At 41.1% G+C, this 16144-nt stretch overlaps 2 protein-coding genes across 8 annotated transcripts in view; both read left to right on the top strand.

The window, feature by feature from the left end:
- The first annotated feature begins 2190 nt into the window (after window positions 1-2190).
- On the top strand, window positions 2191-10926 carry sdcbp (syndecan binding protein (syntenin)). Its single transcript, XM_056272360.1, has 9 exons — window positions 2191-2236; window positions 2626-2716; window positions 2805-2895; window positions 3257-3363; window positions 3920-4120; window positions 6675-6850; window positions 10395-10566; window positions 10644-10735; window positions 10811-10926. Exons 2-9 carry the CDS (start codon window positions 2666-2668, stop codon window positions 10863-10865), a joined length of 945 nt encoding a protein of 314 aa, XP_056128335.1. The 5' UTR covers window positions 2191-2236; window positions 2626-2665; the 3' UTR covers window positions 10866-10926.
- Window positions 10927-13086: 2160 nt separating this feature from the next.
- Window positions 13087-16144, top strand: part of unm_hu7910 (un-named hu7910) — a 48983-nt gene continuing 45925 nt past the window's right edge. For 3 of the 7 annotated variants that reach the window (XM_056272296.1, XM_056272295.1, XM_056272293.1), the window contains exon 1: window positions 13087-13193. In XM_056272296.1, coding sequence (XP_056128271.1) covers window positions 13154-13193 — 40 coding nt within the window. In that variant the 5' untranslated portion in view covers window positions 13087-13153. The remainder of the gene's footprint in view (window positions 13194-16144) is intronic. The other 4 variants (XM_056272299.1, XM_056272298.1, XM_056272297.1 and 1 more) reach the window with 2 other exon arrangements.

The following is a 16144-nucleotide window of genomic DNA, read 5'->3' as shown; positions in this document are numbered from 1 at the left end:
CTATTTGAAAGCCGATAACCGATATATTGGCCGATAAATCTAAATCAGAATGTTTATATAATTTTTGAGAGCCTGATTACAAAAAGTCTCACCATTAAAAGCCACGTCTCAAACACACAATTATAATGAGGCTCTCATTATAGTTTTATGTAGCCGATATGACCACAGCACTTTACTGTATTTTCCTTTTTTGAAGTGATATCAATCATATTTCAAGCAACTCAAAACCCTCATGTTGAACAGTGCGCATCTGAAGCGTCTCAGCTGAAGGAAATCATACATTATTTATCGCCTTTAATATATCGGCCAAATTTTCTTATTTGGCCGATTCCGATAACATTTCAAATGAACATATATCGGCCGATACCGATATGGTGACCGATATATCGTGCATCCCTAATTTTTATGGGTGTCCCTGTCCCTAGTGTCCTACTTTAGGAAATGTGGTTTTGAAACGTGGGACAGTCTGGTTAGCCTAATGTGGGACTTTACTTCAGTCAGTCAAAAATGAGCGGTGGGGCATGATTTGTGGGACAGAAATGGTTATTTACAGGGTTTTAGTGTTGTTACACATTATTAGAATGCTTACCGCAGATGTTTAAGGTTTGGCCATCTTCAGTGATGACGCGCTCCCCGTAGTCCGGCGGCTCGCATCATGGGGTTCGCAGATGGATCTGACGGGGACCCTGAGGTGTTGAGGCACTTCCTCAGGAATCCTATGCCAGTTCCAACTCGCTGGGGGGATTCCCAAAAGTGTCGTTCCGACGCAGTGCGAGTTCCCTTCTCAGGGAACAAGGGTTACAGTCGTAACCCGAGATGTTTTTAGCAAGTTGCAAGATTTTATATTTTATCCCACATTAGGAACACAACTGTCCCACATTAGAACACAACTGTCCCACATTAGAACACAACTGTCCCACATTAGGAACACAACTGTCCCACATTAGGAACACAACTGTCCCACATTAGGAACACAACTGTCCCACATTAGAACACAACTGTCCCACATTAGGAACACAACTGTCCCACATTAGAACACAACTGTCCCACATTAGGAACACAACTGTCCCACATTAGGAACACAACTGTCCCACATTAGAACACAACTGTCCCACATTAGAACACAACTGTCCCACATTAGGAACACAACTGTCCCACATTAGAACACAACTGTCCCACATTAGGAACACAACTGTCCCACATTAGGAACACAACTGTCCCACATTAGGAACACAACTGTCCCACATTAGAACACAACTGTCCCACATTAGGAACACAACTGTCCCACATTAGGAACACAACTGTCCCACATTAGGAACACAACTGTCCCACATTAGAACACAACTGTCCCACATTAGGAACACAACTGTCCCACATTAGAACACAACTGTCCCACATTAGAACACAACTGTCCCACATTAGGAACACAACTGTCCCACATTAGAACACAACTGTCCCACATTAGGAACACAACTGTCCCACATTAGGAAGCTGCAGCTTGTGTCAGACGCCTTGTACTAAGAGCACTAATGTGTATCATTTCTTTTATGAATGTGTTTTCTGCATTTTCTCTTTTAATTTGATTAGGACACTGAAATGCAAAAAAATGCCCCATAATAGGGCAATTCACCCTATTCATATATGTCTGCAGAATGAAGAGAAGAGGATCTTATTTGCAGCAATTCAACTTTATCATCAAAACAGAAGATAATCCATATAGTGCATGAACATGACAGCTTTGTAAACCAAAGAAAACAGACAGAAAAAAGATCTTGACCAAAAACTGAGTTTGTGTGTGTGTGTGTGTGTGTGTGTGTGAGTGTGAGTGAGTGAGTGTGAGTATGTGTGTGTATATCATGTTTCTTTGCCTGATACATTCCTTTTACATTGTATATTAGAAAAATGAATTCATAGAACATTAATATTATTATTATTTTCCATCAGAAGCAACAGACCAAAGATGTCTAAATTCACAAGTATTTAAACCAGCAAAATAAACGAAATACAAAACAGACAGTAAATAATCCTCCTCACACACTGTTGAGTCTTCTGCGCAGCCGCACGAGGGCGCTCGCGTGATGATGACATGCGCTCGAGACGAGGATATATTTCCCTCATCCAGGAGTCACACACACACACACACACGGACATCATCACATCCATAACCTCTGAGAACTAGATCAGCTGTCAGACATTCACTGGACTCGCGAGCGTATGATTCTTCTGCAGTGTCAAGGTGAGTGAACGCGCATCATCATCATCATCATCCTCGCGAACGCGCTAACGTTAATGTGTCACATCCATAGCTATATAATGTATCGTTATTGACTATCACTATAAAAGCGCTAAATTATGCTGTCTTATCTAACTCTCAAACTCAACATAGCCTACACATTTAAGAAACTAACGACCTGTTTGTCATTTAATATCTTTATACCGGGAGAATTACTGTTGTGTTTGACATCGACAAGATTGTGACGTAAGCTCGTAATGCGGAAACGTGGAAATAAATTATATATATATATATGTGTCAAACACTACAGGGGATTATTTTATGTCTTTTTTTTTGTATTTCATTAATTTTGCTAGTTTATATATGTTTCTATTACATGTTCTGTCTCTCAGCATTTCTTTAGGAAATTGATCTGGAAACGGGATAATAACCATGTCACTGTATCCATCTCTAGAAGACATGAAGGTGGATAAATTCCTGCAGGTTGGTCACACATGTATATGTTAATTTATAAAAACCTTATATAATAGCAGGGCTATAATATCATTTCTAGAATATGTTTTTCCCATAGGCACAGAACAGCCCGTATGCGAGCCCATCAAAAGCTTTGGCTCTTCCTGAACCTTCCCAAACCCAGAATGAGCCGAAAGCTGAAGAGATCGGTGAGAATACTGTATATATGAAGAATACTGTATATGTATTACTGTATATGTAATACTGCATGATTACATAATCTGTGATGATGTAGACTAGAGACTTAAAGCTGAGCTTCAGTGGGTTATTGTGTTTTCAGTCTTCAACCATTAGGACATATCAGGGAATTTTTTAACTCATATTTTCAGGCCTGGAAAAGTAAATAAAATCATGAAAATGAAGAAAAAAAAAATTAGACTGCTCTAAAATATCGCACTGGCAAAATTAGACTAGCCTGGAATTTTTGATCTGGTTCCTTATTGCAGTTCTTTGATTGATTAAATCATCAGATCTTCCTCACGTGTTTCTGCTCTCTGTCTCTGTCTTCAGGAGCTTCTGGAAGTTTATACCCGGATCTGAATGAGTTTATGGGTCTAAATCTCAATGCAGACGCTTTACAAACTCTTTCCTCTTCAGTCACTGACCAGAGCAGTGCGGTGAGTGTGTGTGTGTGTGTGTGTGTACTTTTTCAGAGCTTCGGGTCAGTACATCTACCTTGGGTTGCTTGGTCGAGTGTATAGTGTAAATGCAGATATCAGATATGGGTCATTTTTAAAAGAAGATGTGAGCTGGTCATCCAAAAAATCAGATATAGTCAACAAATCAAGACCTGCAGTGCAAATAAGGCCTTAATGTGGTCAGCTTGTTTATAGTCACTTTAAAGATGATGTTTGACTCGAATAAAACCAGTTCAATCTATTCAGACACGCTGCTGTGAACATGTAAGATCTGCATGAATAGACACACACTGGAGTGGATCTGGGCAGGTGGAGCTGGGGAGGGGGAGGGGCTCAAGCGATCTCATTGGCTGCAGGATCAGCAGAGGCCAATCAGCTTGTGCCGTGCGGTGATGATGTGATCGCATGTAAAGGACGCCCTCTAGTGTTTCATGACTGAACTGGCGATAGATGTTACCACACAAAGTATATTTTAGGTCATTGGACAAAATAAATTAGCTTAAAGTACTAATATACAACCCAATGCCTTTTTTAGGCTCTCAGTGTCTGCACATCTGGATCGAGCTGGACGGCAGCTCCTGTAACAGGAAGTGACACGGCGATCTGGAGGGCGGCTCCTGTAACAGGAAGTGACCTGGGCGTGAAGAGGGCGGAGATTCGGCAGGGCGTTCGGGAGCTTGTTCTGTGCAAAGACATGGATGGGAAGATCGGCCTCCGCCTCAAAGCCATAGATAATGTATTTCTTTGACTCTTACATTTGATTTAACATAATTCATCAATCTTGATTATCTTATTACATTTAATCATTTAGCATTATTCATCATTAATCATCTCATTTTCGAAGTGTTCATTAGCTATGTTTCCACCCACCTTCTTTAATGCTCATTTTGTGATTTCACATAAAAATTTGGCTGCTTGTAAAAACTGCATGAACCTATGGCGAAACAGCGTGACTGCGCGAGCCAATCAGGGCACAGAGCCCGCCAGAAGGGGCGGGGCATCTGCCAATAAATAGGATTCAGCTTTAAATGACTGAAGAGACGAACGCCGAGTCGTGTGCGTCATAGCACGGCCGTCTACGCAATACTCGTTCCCTTATCTCAGGGAACCGAGGTTATGTTCGTAACCGAGTCGTTTCCTTTCGAACGGCCAGTCGTATTGCGTCTGCTAGACGCGATGGGGAACCAATCCAATCACGCCGTGCTATGTTCAAGCAGAACGACATGTTTTATGACCCGAGCCTGGGACGCCTGGACAAGGGTCTCATGGGCAGAGGGCTAATGCGGCAATAGCGGCCTGAGGAGGCTCAGTAGGGTCAGAACCCTTAAGAATAATACTGGGCTGGGCTCGCACAGAGGCCGGCTCAAACTACACGGAAAGGATATGCGCCTGCAACGCTGGGACTTCCAAGTTATAAAATCCGGAGGACTTCCGGAGGACCAGCCGGCCGCTGCGCATATATCGCCGATAGACACCCGACTGGACCTTGCCCAGGAGTAAGCCATGCCTCTGGTGGAGTGTGCTCTGATGCCTATGGGGCATTGCAGGCCCGTAGAAGCGTAGGCTAGAGCGATAGCATCCACCAGCCAACGGGATAGTCTTTGCTTCATGACCGGAAGCCCTTTGGTGTGGCCACCGAAGGCTACGAAGAGTTGCGACTGTCTGTACTGGGTTCAGCGCTCTAAATATGCTCTCAGGGCCCGAACCGGGCAGAGCAGGTGTAAATGTTGCTCATCTTCCGTCGTGGGAAGAGCAGAAAGCAAAATTACTTGTGCTTTGAACAGAGTTGAAAGCACTTTGGGGACATAGCCATGCCTTGGCTTGAGGACGACTTTAGAGTCGCCTGGTCCAAACTCAAGGCAGGAAGCGCTAACAGAGAGTGTGTGGAGGTCCCCTATTGGCCCTGTCCCAAATGGCACACTCCGGACTTGTGGACTTCCTCAGAGTCCACACTTCGGTGACGTCATGTAGTGCAGACCTATAGGGCCCTTAGCGCGAGTCCGCGAGGGCGCATTGAGAGGTATTTTTGGGACAGACTCGATCGTCACGCCGGAAACTGGAAGACGGTCTGGTTGTTGTTATGGACAGGAGCTACAGGTTCGGGGAAATATGCTGCCTATTGTTGTTGTGTTTACATATGACTCAGTAAAGCCCTGACATTCTCTTCTATTTATTTAATGAATCATAATACGATCGTATTATTCAGCTCGCTATTATTAGCCTATGTTTGAGACATTAACCACTGGTCGATGATCATAATGTTTGTATAAACTTGTCATAAAAACCGTAATGATAATTACACTTAAATATTTTCTTCTCAGCCATGTTAACAATTGTCCGTGAGCGAAATCTCCTCCCATCCGTCGTCTGATTGGCCTTTCGCAAGGATTCCTGGGTAGTTAAAGTGCGTGGAGCCTCCATCTATGTGGGCTTCGCTGAAGACCGCTTCAGGGGTACACAGGGGGCGCTGCTGAGCACACTTCAGAGCGTTCACATGCTAAATGGGACGGCCTACGGACTCGGCGAGCACGCGCAATTTAAGTCCACGAGACCGAAAGTCCGCATGAAGTGCGCCATTTGGGACAGGGCCATTCACTTGAGCGATGCTAAGGCTAGCAGTAGCGCAGTCTTAAGCATGAGACGTTTTAATTCGGCCGATTGTAGCGGCTTGAATGGAGGCCCTTTGCGGGCTCTGAGGACCGTTGATAGGTCCCAGGTGGGTACTACTGTAGCGAACAATCATGTCGCTTTTCCCTAACGATGGCCGGCCACTGGGGTATGGGGACCTCCACGTAGACTTTGAGCGTGGATGGGGTGGGACCCACATCCAGTAGCTCTTGAAGAAATGAAAGTACCAGCGGTTCTCCACACGATGGAGGGTCTTGAGGCTGAGAAGATAAACCACTTAATGGCATAGAGGCTTCTTGTGGACCAATGGTGTTTAGGACTCTCGCTGGGAGGAACGTAGACATGGAGGCCCCGCAGTTTGGAAAAACGGCGCACCCATGCACTTCTTAAACCCCTTCAAACGCGAACCTCAAGAATGATCTGTGATGGGGGGCAATCTGGATATAAAATACAAACTGTGATTTTAATAACGTATTAGTAAATGTTGAAATTAACATCAACTAAGATTAATAAAAGCTGAAGAAGTGCAGTTCATTCTTAGCTCATCTTAACTAAGGTAGTTAACTAATGAACCTTATTGTAAAGTGTTACCGCTCTTAAAGTGTAGGGGAATCTCTGATTGACGCTTCCCGATGTGTGTGTGTGTGTGTGTGTGTGTTCAGGGTGTGTTTGTGCAGTTGGTGCAGGCGAACACTGCGGCAGCGTTGGCAGGGCTTCGCTTCGGTGATCAGATTCTGCAGATCAATGGCAAATCCTGCGCTGGCTGGAGCAGCGATAATGCACATAAAGTGCTGAAGAACGCCAACCCTGAGAGGATCAGTCTGGCTGTGCGGGACAGGTACACACACACACACACACACACACACACGCCATACGTAGAGCATATCTGCAGGTTTCAAATACTCAATGCTGTTTTATTAATGAGGATCAGGTTGTTATGACTGAATAATTCATGAGCAGAACAGAAACAGGAGGGTGTGTTGTGTAGTCTTAGCCTTAGCGATATCCAGCTGTGCGAAACATCGTTATAAACCTCAAACTGTCACACAACATGTCATATAAATATAAACCCAAGCCGCAATCTTCAGGGTCCGAGCAGTTTGGGAAAGGGGAGGAAAAAATGTAAAGTGGTTTGTAAGAACGGACCAGTTGAGGCAAATGTACTCTGCTTCAGAGCTTTCTAATGGTCTTTTGCTGAAAGTGTCTACACCGGTGTCGGGGAAAGTTACTTTTAAAAGTAATGTGTTGCAATATTGTGTTACTCCCTAAAAAAGTAACTATTTGCGCTACTTAGTTACTTTTCATAGAAAGTAATGCGTTCCTGTCACGGTTCTGTTATGTTTGGGCTTTTCGTTTGTTTATCATCAGTCACATGTGTTCCTTTGTTTGAATTTCCCGCCATTCTTTAGTTACCATGGTTACAGTCATTGTTGGTTCATTGTTATCGGCTGTGTTTCATTAATTTACCGTGTCTCCCTGAGTATTTAGTTCCTGTGTTTTCAGTTCTGTTTGTCGGTTGTCGTTAACGCACGGTCTAGTTTGGTTATGGCTATCTTTCTTTTAGTAAAGTCACTTGTGAATGCGTCATCTTCTTCTACATACACCACGCTTATCCTCGGTGACAGTTACGTTACTTATTCTCGCCTGTGCTTGCTCGTTTTTTAATGACAAAACAGTTCTATCTTTGTCAAATGTTAAGGCCCTTTTACAGCAGAAGTGAAATGAATAAGCCTCAAGGCCTGTTCACACCGGGACGAATTTCACGTGCGATATTCGCCGACGTTTAACGCCTCGTGACTAAACAAAGGGCGCCAGTGTGAGTGTGCACACCGACGCGGAAAACGCCACGCGTAAAAGCGTCATTTTTTTTAAAACGCCTCGGGTTCGTTTTTTTTGGTTTGACGCGCCAAAAACTATCCGACCAATGAGATTGGCGCTTTTGCTCTCGTGTCTGGAGCTTCTGAAGTTACAGTAAAACACAACTCGGGGGCGCTCAAACACAACACAGTCTTGCCGAGCACACACACGTAACGGCGAAGAAGATATGCGCCGAGTAGCGTCTACACTGCCGAGGGGAAATAAGACGAGGAAGACGCGAGGCAAGATGAATGTAGAGCTGCTGGTCTCGTTGGTGTCGGAACATAAAGAACAATGACAAACGCGACAGCGACTACAACATAGGACTATTTCTGTTTACATTAAGCGCCATCTAATGTCAGGGAATGAATTTGCATGTTCACTCGGGTCAACGTCAGCGAAAATCGCTTGGGTGTGAACACAAAAAACACGTTGAAAAACGCTGGCGAATAACGTGCGCCGATATTCGTCCCGGTGTGTACGGCCCTTAAAGGATTAGTTCACTTTTAAAAAAACTTTTGCTGATAATTTACTCACCCCCATGTCATCCAAGATGTCCATGTCTTTCTTTCTTCAGTCGAAAAGAAATTAAGGTTTTTGATGAAAACATTCCAGGATTTTTCTCCATATAATGCACTTTACTGGGCAGCAAACGGTTCAAGGTCCAAAAGACAGTTTCAGTGCAAACTGCAAACTGTTCAAATGGCTTTAAACGACACCAGACGATGAATAATGGTCTTATCAAGCGAAACGATCGCTCATTTAAAAAAAAATAACAACGTTTAAGTTTTATAAGCTCACATGCCCGCCTTGCTCTGTTCTGTGTGACTCTCCTGTTCGAACTCGTTCATCAAAATGAACAAATCTTTTTTCGAGTCATTTGATTCATTTAACGACCGAAATGAACGAATTGACTCGGAAAAAGATTTGTTCATTTTGATGAACGAGTTCGAACAGGAGAGTCACACAGAACAGAGCAAGGCGGGCATGTGAGCTTATAAAACTTAAAGTCCCCGTGAACCGGAAGTTGCAAACGACTTTTCTCCAGTGTTGTGACGTATTTCCGAGAGAAACGGAATACTAAATGAGGCAAAATGGTGGGCGTGGCTTTTTTCCCAACTAGCACCTGATTGGATCTAGAAAAGTAGGTGTTTTCATTCAGCCTGTCTACTGTCAGTTGGAGGGGCGTGGTTATGGATGTTAAGAAGACGCCCAAATCGTAAAGCCTACGTCATCGGGCAAGGTCCTCCAACGCAGAGGGGAAATTTCAGATTTTGATTAAAGATTACGAAGCCAAAACATTTTTTTGGGTGGATTGACTTGCATGGATGAATTGTTCACCACAAAACGATCAATTTAGGCAAACAAAGTAAGTATGGTCAATTTTGAATTCATGGGGACTTTAAACGTTGTTATTTTTTTTTTAAATGAGCGATCGTTTCGCTTGATAAGACCCTTATTCATCGTCTGGTGTCGTTTAAAGCCATTTGAACAGTTTGCAGTTTGCACTGAAACTGTCTTTTGGACCTTGAACCGTTTGGCTACCATTGAAGTCCATTATATGGAGAAAAATCCTGGAATGTTTTCATCAAAAACCTTAATTTCTTTTCGACTGAAGAAAGAAAGACATGGACATCTTGGATGACATGGGGGTGAGTAAATTATCAGCAAAAGTTTTTTTTAAAAGTGAACTAATCCTTTAAGACTGAAGGAAACGCAGATTCACTCCTGTACAGTAGAGGGCGCCGCTGCTGCGGTTCTGGATCGAGGAATAACAATAAAGTTATGAAAGTAATGAAACAAATGTGATGTTTATCTAAAGTCATGTTTGCTGATTCCTGTGGTTGAACTGAATCATCAAAGGTCAGGTCAAATACAAAACCTGTCATAATTTAAAGAAAACAAGGTGACAAAAAGATTGAATCTAATATTTAGTGATGATGTAGCACAATGAGAGATTTATAAGGTATTTTTTGTAGGCCGGTCATTTTTACAATGTGGACCCCCCCCCCCCCCCCCCCACAAAAAAAAGTGTTAAAAAAATGATGGGAAGTTATTAGACTGGTTGAGTAAAGTCAGTACATTTTAGTCCAATGCAAAAACATTACAGGTGAAACTCGTAAGATTAGAATATGGTGCAAAAGTTCATTTATTTCAGTAATTCAACTTAAAAGGTGAAACTAATATATTATATAGACTCACTACATGCAAAGTGAGATATTTCAAGCCTTTATTTGTTATAATGTTGATGATTATGGATTACAGCTTATGAAAACCCCAAATTCAAAATTAGAATATTGTGAAAAGGTTTTCATAAGCTGTACGTCTATATACGTCTGAGTCTATATAATATATTAGTTTCACCTTTTAAGTTGAATTACTGACATAAATGAACTTTTGCACCATATTCTAATCTTTCGAGGTTCGCCTGTAACTAGCAAAACGACCCTAACACATCATCAGGGCTATATATGAATGTGCATGCTGGTAGTGAGCTGATGAAGCAGTGTGTGAGCCGTCTGCAGGCCGCTGGAGCGGAGCGTTACCCTCCACAAGGACCTGAACGGCCAGCTGGGCTTCATCTTTAAGAAGGGTCGCATCAGCTCCATCGTCCAGGACAGTTCTGCGGCTCGCAACGGCCTGATGACGGACCACCAGATCTGCGAGATCAACGGCCAGAACATCATCGGACTCAAGGTAACCTGCCAGCTTCACCTCCGCCGCCTTCCTTTCTTCTCCGGCGGCGTGTAACATGTGATCTGAACTTTTATTAGGACTCCCAAATCATGGACATCCTTAATTCCAGCGGAGGCGTTGTCACGGTAACCGTGATGCCGGTGGTGATCTTCGAACACATGATGAAACGGTACGAGGTTTCGTCATGTCAAGCGCTGTGTCACGGCGAGTGTGTTCTTAATGTTGTTTCTCTTTCCCCCTGCAGGATGTCCAGCAATATTGTAAAGTCACTAATGGATCATTCTATCCCTGAGGTGTGAGACGCTTCGGATCGAACCGGACTCGCATTCGCCCAATCGTGTGGTTTTATAGTTATTGACAGGCAAAGAATTGAGATATTTGCATTTAAAAAGTGATAGTGCCCCAAAAATGACACGTTTTTTAAGTATTTACTCACCTTTATGTTGTTCTAAACCTTAAAGCACAGTCATATATTGTGAATATTGTGTATATTCCACAGTGTGAATATTTTGAGCTCCATATGGGAGGTTTAGACATGAACGTGATTAAATGTTGACAAATGTTCATTTATAGGCGAGTTAACCCTTTAATTCTTCTCCTTCATCTTTAAATATTTTACGTTAAGCCTGAAGCTCATTTCAGTTTCTCTCAATTCTTAAAGCATTCTGAATTATCATCGCCGATGCTGTAAATCAGTCATAATAATGCTGTTAAAATAATAATACTGTTCGAAAGCCATTAAAGAACTATGCAGTGCTGAAGACAGTTTTGTATGGACAACTTTATCTTGTAGAGATAGACTTGCAGTAAATCTGTGTGCCCCTGTATATGCTGATGTGTTATTGTTCATATTTCTGTGTGGGTTTTGTACTTGAAACATCTAAATCCAGGTTTATGGTTTAAGAATAATTTATCACGTTTGACCGTTAGGTGGCGCTGTTACCAAATGAATGTAGTGTGGTCAGTGTGAGGAGACAATAACACAGAGTTTGGTGTTAATATGTTTAAGTGTGTGAGTTACAGATTCAGATTCAGCTTGGGATCATATCAGGTTTGTTGATGCAATATTTAAAAAAAGGAAGAAAGAGATTAAAGATGGCGGACAGCAATTTCAATATGGACCAGTTTAAGTATAAGACCAGTTTAAAAATAAAGAAAAGAAAAAAAGACCAGTTTTATTAAAATAGGCTAAATTAACCGAACGCTATTAGTATTTGTGTTCATTTTATTATAATTTTACTAAACTTTTTGGGTATTCAGGGCATGGTGCCGATGAACGATAACGTTGATGCATTCATAAAATACAGTATTTTACGACAACATTAAAAATGACCAATGCCCAAAATAATTGGGTTTTATTTATTTTTTAATCAGTTTTATGATTTTTGGGCAAACCGTTCAGAAGTTATGAGCCAAAATAGCCCTTTTTATAGGCATGCAATACTCGAAATTAAGTGTGCGGAACTTTTTTATTTACATGTTCTTTACCGAATACGTTCACACGTTATTCAAGAATGCTTAAATAACTTTTTGTCAGCATGGTCTAAAAATGATGTGATCCGTTTCTGGTGAAAACGACGAGTTCAGAAAAAGTCGATTTTTCAGGAAATTTTAAATGACAGAAAATGGCGTAGACTTAATGAGCAAATAAATCAAAAATGTTTGAATTTTGTTTAGGCCTTAGGCCTACGGTTCAAAAGTTATTAGCATAAATATGAGTGCAACATTTGTACAGTTGGTGGCGCTAGAGAGCGAGTTAGAGACTTCAGATTTGCTGTGATTAATGTACACTGTCCTCTATATCTGTGTGGCAAATTTCATCATTTGGAAAATAATAAGAACAGGTGGTGCTTGACTCCTTATTAATAAGTGTAATTATGAATTCTAGTAGGCCTACTTTAATATAACCCCATGGCATAAATTCATACTTTTTAACTTGGCAAGGCATAAAATCACATGTGCATGACCAAATACAAGACATTAAGAACACAACACTGTTATTCTCTATAATATAGATAATATCAGCAGTATATTGAAAACAAGTATGAAATTAATGTATTAAATACTTTAAAACTGATAAAAATTATTCAAAGAATAGCCTATATCCTGTAAAACGATTATCATCAAAATATTTAAAACTGAAAAATAAATAAATAAATGTGAATTCTGTAAAAATGAACCAGAAACATAATATTCCCACATTTTCTGTAATCTTGTTAAAAAAAATCTCAGAATCAGAAAACTGATTTGAATCTTAAAAAACAAACAAAAAACATTTTACTGTTCTTTCAATACAACGATGTCAATCTTATACATTTCTTAATTATTTTCATGAGATTCTTTCTCCTCAATGTGAAAAAGAAACCAAACTTTGAATTATTTCTGATAGAATTACAGTGTAATGTGTGTGAAAATGCTGAAGATTTGGCGAAACTCATGGATGAGGAAGAGGAACAGTAGGTGGCGGAGTGTGTGTGTGCTGGGAAAACACCAGTTCTCCAAAGAAGAAGAAGAAGAAGAGGAAGGAGGAGGAGGAAGAAAAGATCCTTTGGTCATGCAGAACTGAAACTCTTCAAACTCTCTTATCATGAAGAAGAAGAAAGCGGGTCGCAGTCTGGCCAGAAAAGGTAACGTTACTCCGGATCTCGCTTCACACACACATGCTTTCCTTATGCGGAGCTCAAATACATGCTTTTCATATGCAGTATTATTATTAATATCAGAACAGGCGTGTTATCTCGCAGTGACAGTGTTTTGATCGAGAACGGGTGGATTCAATGATAGAGGCTGCAAAGATTGAAAGCATTAATACTCTTTCTGCCACTGAAGTGCAGTTGACACAGATCTCAGTATTGCTGCAATATCACAGTGAAGAGTTATTGGAGAGATATAGAGCAGTTTAACTCTTTAAACAAAGAATAGACCCACTGCTTTTAAACAAACAAACAAAAACGTAATTATTACCTTCATTTGAATGTGGGTACGTTTAATAAAAAAAGCAACATTTTAAACAAAAAGCTATGAAAATGGCATTTTGTCAGAGACCGTGTGTATCGGATTCACTACGAGGATCACAACACACAGATGAAGTAGATCGAGGTTTTTTAGTTAAAAAGACATGCATTACTTTTAATAAGCGTAATATTTCTCAAAGTTTTTGCAGTGATTTCCCTGATTTAAACATGATAGGGCTTTTCACACTTGAAATAGTTAAACCTGGGTCATTCTAAACCCTGGGTAAATAGAATCTTGGGTTAACGTTCTTATTTGCATATTTGCGGTGTCAGTGTCATTGATTGGATGAAGGCAGCACGTGACCTGTTTACATTAACCTGAAGCATTGCGCGTCCTTGTATTACCAATATCGAGTTTATACTGAATGGGCTTTTTGGACTATAAAAGTCAAAATTACTTCATTAAAATGGTTGCGTTTTCTGTCAGCATTTGACATGTTTCCTCCTCAAACGCTGAAACTACTGTTACACTGTTACAGTGTTTCTGTGACTGTCAAAAGTAGGTCAATATGAGGCACGCGATTGGCTGTCGGTTGCTAAGGATCTTGTCATAACATTCTAACATCACTTCCTTTCACACTGTACAAGTTTGGCGCCGCAATGCGAAGTTAACACTAATAAAGCCTTGCAGGGATTTTCACACTGCGCTTGCTTAACCCTGGGTTATCTGCGCTCTAAACCCCGCTTTAACCCTGGGTAAAGGAGCGTTTCACACTAGTAATTTAAAAGTAGGGTTAGCACTGCTTTTACCCGGGGTTATGAAACCCTGCCTCAGATCAGGGTTAAACTAGGGATGCATGATGATATCGGTATCTGCCGATAAATGTTAATTTTTTTATGTTATCGGTATCGGCCCAATAAGAAAATTTGGTTGAAGAAAATAAAGCTGATCAATAATGTATTATGTCCTTCAGCTGAGACGCTTCAGATGCGCACTGTTCAACATGAGGGTTTTGAATTGTTTGAAATATTATTGGAATCACTTCAAAAAAGGAAAATACAGTTCAGTGCAACATGTGCAGCGCGAGTGTGTCATATCGGCTACATAAAATTATAATGAGAACATTATAATTGTGTGTTTGGGACGTGGCTTTTAATGGTGAGACTTGTGTTTGTAATCAGGCTCTCAAAAGAAAAATTTGGATTTAGATTTATCGGCCAATATATCGGTTATCGGCTTTCAAATATAAAGAATTATCGGTTATCGGTATCGGCCCGAAATGTTCATATCGCTGCATCTCTAGTTAACACTGCTGTTACTGTGTTAAACCCGCATTGTGGTGACAAAGCCAAACTAGTACAGTGTGAAAAGACGCGGTGTTCGTAAGTTACAGCTAACAGTTTAGCAACAGACAACCAATCGCGTACTCATATTTACGTTCTTTGGACAGTCACGTAAACGCTTTGTATAATAAACAGTTAATTCAGCATTTGGTAGTAAACATGTCAAATGCTGACAGAAAACGCAACAATTTGAGTGAATAAATTGTTACTTTTATAGTCCAGAAAGCCCTTTAATTCTAAACTCGACAGTACAGACGGTAATACGAGGACGCGCACCGCTTGAGGTTTTATGTAAACCGGTCTGCGTTCATTCATATCAACGACACTGACGCCTCAAATACGCAAATAAGAACATTAACCCATGGTTTAGGAATCAGTGTGAAAACATCAGTTTATGAATACCCAGGATTAATTGTTAACCCCGAGCAGCGTGAAGAAAACCCGGGGTTAAGAATGACCCGGGGTTAAGAATGACCCGGGGTTAAGAATGACCCGGGGTTAAGAATGACCCGGGGTTAAGAATGACCCGGGGTTAAGAATGACCCGGGGTTAAGAATGACCCGGGGTTAAGAATGACCCGGGGTTAAGAATGACCCGGGGTTAAGAATGACCCGGGGTTAAGAATGACCCGGGGTTAAGAATGATGGGGCGGCAGTGGCTCAGTGGTTCATGTAGGTTGTCTACAAACCGGAAGGTTGGTGGTTCAATCCCCGGTTCCACCTGACCAAGTGTCGAGGTGTCCATGAGCAAGACACCTAATCCCGGCTGTGTGTGTGTGTGTGAGACAGCTAACCCCGGCTGCTCCCGGCGAGCTGGATGGCGCCTTGCATGGCTGACACCGCCGTCGGAGTGTGAGTGAGTGTGTGAATGGGTGAATGTGAGGCAAATTGTAAAGCGCTTTGGTGGCCATTGGGTCTGTGAAAGTGCTAAATAAATGCACTCCATTTACCATTTTTTTTACCATGACCCAAAAACATTTTTAAGCGTCTTATTCCACCGTGCAGATTACATTATTTTATCACCTAAATATAACATCTCACAAAATTTGCAATTTAGTCTGGTTTTGTTTTCGTTGTAAACACACGCGATATTAATGTTTTTTGACTACTTAAAACATACATAACAAATTGGTTTGAAAAACAATAAGAAAAACATTTCTTTTTATAAATTTATCAATATTTATTTTATTTTAGTTACGTAGTTTTTTTTCCTTATTATTTTAGGTGTGAAAACGTTCAAAAAATTTCACTATTTTGAAAAGTTGCCGTTTTAAGTTCGCT

Source organism: Rhinichthys klamathensis, unplaced genomic scaffold, assembly GCF_029890125.1.
Source record: "Rhinichthys klamathensis goyatoka isolate OS25496 unplaced genomic scaffold, OSU_Roscu_1.1 h1tg000334l_1, whole genome shotgun sequence".
In the NCBI taxonomy this organism is placed as follows: domain Eukaryota; kingdom Metazoa; phylum Chordata; class Actinopteri; order Cypriniformes; family Leuciscidae; genus Rhinichthys; species Rhinichthys klamathensis.
This window is presented reverse-complemented; position numbering and strand designations above follow the sequence as displayed.

Bases quoted from the DNA above. Each gene is read 5' to 3' on its own strand.
- sdcbp (XM_056272360.1), top strand. From the start codon at position 2,666: ATGTCACTGTATCCATCTCTAGAAGACATGAAGGTGGATAAATTCCTG. The intron at 6,851-10,394 runs GTACACACACAC...AGCCGTCTGCAG, and splicing joins AGTCTGGCTGTGCGGGACAG to GCCGCTGGAGCGGAGCGTTA. The intron at 10,736-10,810 runs GTACGAGGTTTC...TTCCCCCTGCAG, and splicing joins TTCGAACACATGATGAAACG to GATGTCCAGCAATATTGTAA.